At 38.1% G+C, this 6,580-nt stretch overlaps 1 protein-coding gene across 1 annotated transcript; it reads left to right on the forward strand.

Moving 5' to 3' along the window:
- The first annotated feature begins 526 nt into the window (after positions 1-526).
- On the forward strand, positions 527-1,477 carry LOC142550203 (uncharacterized). The gene has a single exon (XM_075659440.1). The coding sequence runs from the start codon at positions 527-529 to the stop codon at positions 1,475-1,477; it is 951 nt and encodes a 316-aa protein (XP_075515555.1).
- The last annotated feature ends 5,103 nt before the right edge of the window (positions 1,478-6,580 follow it).

Below are 6,580 nucleotides of genomic sequence, written 5' to 3' on the forward strand. Positions count from 1 at the left end.
TGGGTCGAATGAATAATTGATTCTTGATAACTGTTCTTGATTTTTATGTTATCAGCATTCGATAGTTGATGCCCAATCTCATAATTATGTCTTTCTTTGTGATGAACAGAATAAATCTCCCATGGAAATGTAATTTGTTGAAATTTTTTTATCATCACTCCGGTCCTAAATTGTTCCTTGTGTTCTTTGAGTTCAACAAGAGTCACTTGATAGATGCAGTTTCTGGTGTCAGTGTTGAACATATTGGTATATTAGTATCAGTAAGCGTATTAACGCTTCTAGGTATAAACTCAAACCTATAAATAGTGCAAGTAGTTGTAACCAAATTCAGTTTTCATCTTTCTCGTAATAAATCAGTTTCTTCTGGACATTCCGAAGCACAAACTTCTACATGGTATCAGAGCGAAGGAGTTTGAGCTAGAGATCCAGCTGACTTTCGCGTGACTGGTGATTGCCATAGATCGCGTTTGCTTTCTGAGCTGCAATTGAGGATTCATTCTGATTTCTCTGCTCCGATCATAAAGTCATGGCAAATCCTAACAATTTCAACGATCCGATGACAATTCATGCTTCGGACACTCCAGGTTTGAATTTAATTAATGAGCAGTTAACTGGAGTTGAGAATTACGGCATTTGGAGTAGGGCTATGCTAATTGCGTTGCGTGCGAAGAACAAAGTAGCGTTCATTGATGGTACATATAGGCGACCAGTGACAGGAAACCTCATGTTGCAACAATGGGAACGTTGCAATGCTTTAGTGTTGTCCTGGATTATGAATTCAGTATCGAAGGAGATTTTTGGCGGGATAGTGTATGCCACCGAGGCCTCGGTTGTGTGGATAGATCTTAAGGATCAATTTGATAAGGTGAATGGTTCCAGAATTTTTGCATTACATCGTGATATAGGTCGGTTGGTACAAGGTAATAACACTGTCTCGGCTTATTATTGCAAATTGAAACATTTGTGGGATGAATATGCGTCACTGGTCACTCTGCCATCTTGTGAATGTGCTACGGCGAGGCAATATGTTGAGCATGATCAACAACAACGCTTACTTCAGTTTTTGATGGGACTGAATGAAAGCTATGCCCACATTAGGAGCCAAATACTTATGATGAATCCTTTACCCTCTGTTGGGCAGGCATTTTCCATGATGTCACAGGAGGAATCGCATCGATCCCTTACTTCAAATGAAACTCAGACATCAGTGTTTTATTCTATACAAAATAAGGATAAGAATACAAAGTCCAAACGAGATATGAAGTGTGACTATTGTCACTGGACTGGACACACGATAGATTACTGCTTTCGTCTCAATGGTTATCCACCGGGGCATAAGTTGTATAAGCCTCAACAAGGGAAGCCTTACAATAAGAAGTTTGGCAAAGACCTTCAAAAATCAAAAAAGGTGCAGAAGGAAGTAAATTTAGTGGAGGAAGGATTTGCTGAAACACCACAATCAAGCACACCAATTTAAATTTAGTGGAGGAAGGATTTGCTGAAACACCACAATCAAGCACACCAATTGGTGCCCAAGTGTTTACAGCTGCACAATATGCAGAAATCCTGAAGTTGCTTGGAAATTCGAATCTTCAGAGTTCGAGTCTTCAATCAAACACACAGCCAGTGGTGAACATGGCAGGTAACAACTCACATTTACCTCATGTCTCTCGTGCTTGGATTGTGGATACAGGAGCAAATGAGCACATGGTTGGAGATATTTCTTTGTTTCAAAATTCAAAGTTCATAGCAGATTCCACCAAATCTGTGAGAATACCGAATGGTAGTCAAGCTTACATAAGCAGGATAGGACAAGTACCTATAACCAATGTCCTTACACTCGACAATGTGCTTTATATTCCCAATTTCAGATTCAATCTCTTGTCCATTTCCAAATTCACCAAGCATCACCACTGTTTTGTCACCTTTTATCCATGCTTTTGTTTGTTTCAGGACCTCAAGACTGGGAGGATAATGGGGATTGGTAGAGAAGAGGGTGGACTATATCATTTTGCTCCAAATTGCCTACCAACACAGAAACTAGGTTTTTTCCCTTTTGAAAAAAAATGTAATACTTTGACAGTAGACAAGCCTTTTATTGCTCAATCTTCTGTTAGTTTGCATGACTGGCATAAACGATTGGGTCATATGTCTTTTCTTAGAGTGAAGCTACTTCCATTTATATCTAATGTTGATGCCTTGCCACATTGTCCTATTTGTCCTATGTCGAAGCAATCTAGGCTAAGTTTACCATCTGAAAGTCACACTAAAACTTATCGGGTATTTGAATTAGTGCACATGGATATATGGGGACCATTCAACACTCCCACATATAATGGAGAAAAATATTTCTTGACAATTGTAGATGAATTCTCTAGAGGGACATGGATGTTCCTTATGCATTCTAAACTAGATACATTTGGGATGATTCGGTTTTTTCTTGCTATGGTTGACACTCAATTTTCGACAAGGTTAAAATCATTAGGACTGATAATGCAACAGATTTCTTCAACTCTAGCTGCAAGAGCCTTTTTCAATCTCTTGGGATAGTGCACCAAAGCTCTTGTCCATACACTCCTCAGCAAAATGGAGTGGTCGAGAGAAAACATAGACACATTCTCGATGTGGCTAGATCATTGAAATTTCAGTCCTCCATTCCATTGAAATACTCGGGAGAGTGTGTGTTGACAGCGGTTTATCTTATCAACCGAACTCCTACCCCTACTTTGAACCATAAAACACCATTTGAAATCCTTTTTCATAAGCCCCCTGCATTTGAGCATCTACGGACATTTGGATGCTTATGTTATGTGCTATTCTACCAGTAGGACACAAGTTTGCTCCTAGAGCTGCACGTTGTGCTTTCTTGGGTTATTCGAATGTACAAAAGGGGTATAAAGTTCTGGACTTGCAGACAAAACGAGTGTTTGTTTCTAAGGATGTGACATTTCATGAAAATATATTCCCTTTTTTGACTGAACATTCACAAGCTCCAATTTTTCCTTGCACTACTCCTTTCGTGGAAGATGATTTTACTTCTGTCAATCCTGAAGCTGTTGCTTCAGCTCCTATCATTCATTCTGAGGCTTCTCCTGCTCCACCATTACGAAGGTCTTCAAGGACAACTATTCCTCCTATTTGGTTAAAGGATTTTTCTTGTTCACAACTGCCCAAAGCCAATTCAACCGTTTGTTCTTACCCCATATCTAAGTACTTGACATATGCTAATTTTTCTCCATCGTACCAAGACTATCTTGCTGCTATGTCTTCCATTACAGAGCCAAACTCTTATCATGAGGCTATTACAGATCCAAGGTGGAAAGATGCTATGGACTTGGAATTGGCAGCATTAGAAAAGAATCATACTTGGGATGTGGTTGACTTGTCATTAGATGTCAAACCAATTGGATGTAGGTGGGTGTATAAAATTAAATTTAAGTCTGATGGGACAGTGGATCGATTCAAAGCAAGACTTGTGGCTAAGGGCTATACCCAGCAGCCAGGAATCGATTTTCATGACACATATTCTCCAACGGCAAAGATTGTGACTATTAGATGTTTCTTAAAAGTGGCAGCCGTCAATCGTTGGCCATTGTTACAGATGGATGTCACTAATGCATTTTTACAAGGGGACTTAGATGAAGATATATATATGACTCTCCCAGAAGGATACAAAGTGCAAGAAAAGCACAAAGTTTGCAAATTAAGGAAGTCATTGTATGGATTACGACGAGCTTCTCGACAATGGAATGCTAAGTTTGGGGCTATTATGTTTGAAGCAGGCTTCCGTCAATCTCAGTATGATTATTCATTGTTTGTCAAAAATGAACCAAGCTGTATCACTCTTCTTCTTGTCTACGTAGATGATATCATCATCACTGGAAGTAGTTCAAAGGCAATTCAAGACCTTCAGTATTTTTTACACTCCAAGCTGCAAATTAAAGATCTTGGCAATTTGAGATATTTTTTGGGGATTGAAGTTGCAAGATCCAAGGAAGGAATTTATTTAAATCAACGAAAGTATGCACTGGAACTAATTGCGGAAACAGGGGTAGCAGGTGCTCGGCCGTATGATACCCCAATGGAGCAGAATAAGAAGTTCACAAGTCATGAATTGGATATTATAATGCATAAATCTGGTAATGACAACTCTAAAGATATCTTGTTGGAGGATGCAAGTGTATATAAACGTTTAGTAGGCCGACTGTTATATCTGACAATTCCAAGACCGGATATTTGCTATGCGGTGCAACATTTAACTCAATTTATGCACGCTCCGAAGCAGTCACATATGGATGCAGCCATTCGTATAGTCAGATACCTCAAGAAATCACCTGGTTTAGGTGTCATGTTATCAATGAATGCATTCTCATCTCTTTCTGCTTATTGTGATTCAGATTGAGCTTCATGCCCGATGACACGTCGTTCTCTCACAGGATATTGTGTTAAATTAGGAGACTCTTTGTTATCTTGGAAGACCAAGAAGCAACACACCGTTTCCAGGTCTTCGGCAGAAGCCGAGTATCACTCAATGGCTTCAACTACCTCTGAGGTTGTGTGGATTTCTGGATTATTAGCAGATATGGGTATGAACTTATCAGCTCCAACTACCCTTTATTGTGACAACACGGCTGCTATACACATTGCGGCGAATCCAATGTATCACGAACGCACAAAGCATATTGAAATTGATTGTCATTTGGTGCGTGAAAAGGTTAAAGATGGGACAATAGTCACTGCACATATTCCTACCACCGAGTAACTAGGTGACATCTTTACTAAAGCACTGGGAAGTCCACAACATTCTTACTTGATATCCAAAATTGGTGTGCATGATCTTCATCAATCTAGAAATGATAGTTAATGTACTGTTTGTTTTGTGATTGTTTTCTTTCTTTTCTCTCAAGGTTGCTTTGTCAGTATGGTTGCAACCTTGAAGGGGGGATGTTGAACATATTAGTATATTAGTATCAGTAAGCGTATTAACGCTTCTAGGTATAAACGCAAACCTATAAATAGTGCAAGTAGTTGTAACCAAATTCAGTTTTCATCTTTCTCGTAATAAATCAGTTTCTTCTGGACATTCCGAAGCACAAACTTCTACAGTCAGTAATTCTCAATTTCCATCTCTCGGTTAGGGGCTGATCCTGCCAGTTCCATAGCGAAGGAATATATGAATTCTCGTACTGTAGGAATCTCTTCCAGTATGATTCCAGTTCCCTATTTTATCTATTTATTATGGCTAGATAAATTTCTACGATGTTTTTCATCGATTTCCAAGTCTAAGAAGCAGATATGAAGGTCTCTATTTCCTGGTTTTACCATGGTAGACAATTTCTTGATTCGGGGCCTTGAATTTTTACGCTCAATCCATCAGTATATTGTCCTTGGCTTAACAATTCATTCCTAGGATGACACCAAACTCAATTATATTGGGTTGAATTAAATCAGCACAAAATATTTTCTTGTTGATACCGACATTCCAGCCTTGATGTATCTTATTTTGATGGTCTTATCAAAAGGTATTGCAACTCAAGGGGTTCACTAAGTGTTTCAGGATCAAGTATTAACTCCTTAGTAAATTATAATGTACGAAAGGACGAGTGGGGACATAAATCAAATAATATACAAATAGGAAAGTTATTGATGGAATGACACAAGTTTGTAGAAGTATTGAAGGATATAAGTACAAAATAATTGAGAGGTTCAGAAATTAAATAATTCAATGTTGGGTGATTCAAAGTTTAAAAATTCAGAATTGAATTCCACTATAACAAAAATCTTATTTCTTTACAGATTTCAAAAGAGATTTGATGGATGCACAAAAGAATGGTTGTAGATGTCCTTATTACAAGAGGCAAATGAAAGCTTAATCTAATCGTAACATTTATGTCTCATAACTCTTCGTTAGTCTCTTCGTTTTGTGAATTCAGTAATTGTTGCATATGCACGAGTGCATTTTTTTAATTGACTATTTTTGCATCCAGGTTTTGGTTGTTGAGCTCAAGTTGATGCACATAATTTCCTGTTTCTTGACTATATATATCGAACATTTGTTGGAGCTGGTCACCAAACTTTTTTGCATCATGATAATGGTTGCACCATGCTTTAGCGGTGGCCGACATTTGATGACCATATCTTTGAGCCTCTTGAAGCTCTTTCTTGAAATCCTTGAGTTGATTCTATACAAAGTTCTTGTTAAAAGTGACTTGTCTTACTTCTGCTTTAATGTGATCCTTAACTTCCTTCATGTGATGCTCGCATGTTGTTGCTGGATCAAAATACCTATGCTTTGAATTATATGCTCGAACTCTGATGCTCTTGATGCACGAAATTGTTCGATCATTTCTACTAAAATGTTGCTCGAACAAGGTTTCGCTTATGCTAAAAAATTCTGCTACTAGATGCTCAAAATTTTGAGAGGTTTTTTTTGTTGTTTTTGGTGTAATATTCTTCATGGTATTGAGCTCTATTTATAGGCTGAAATATGATGGGTTACAAGTTGTCATTATCACATTTTTATCATGACAAATGGTTTGTTACAAATACGAAGGTGGAGGAGATACAAAGTGGCAAAAAA

Source organism: Primulina tabacum, chromosome 6, assembly GCF_025594145.1.
Source record: "Primulina tabacum isolate GXHZ01 chromosome 6, ASM2559414v2, whole genome shotgun sequence".
Lineage (NCBI taxonomy): Eukaryota > Viridiplantae > Streptophyta > Magnoliopsida > Lamiales > Gesneriaceae > Primulina > Primulina tabacum.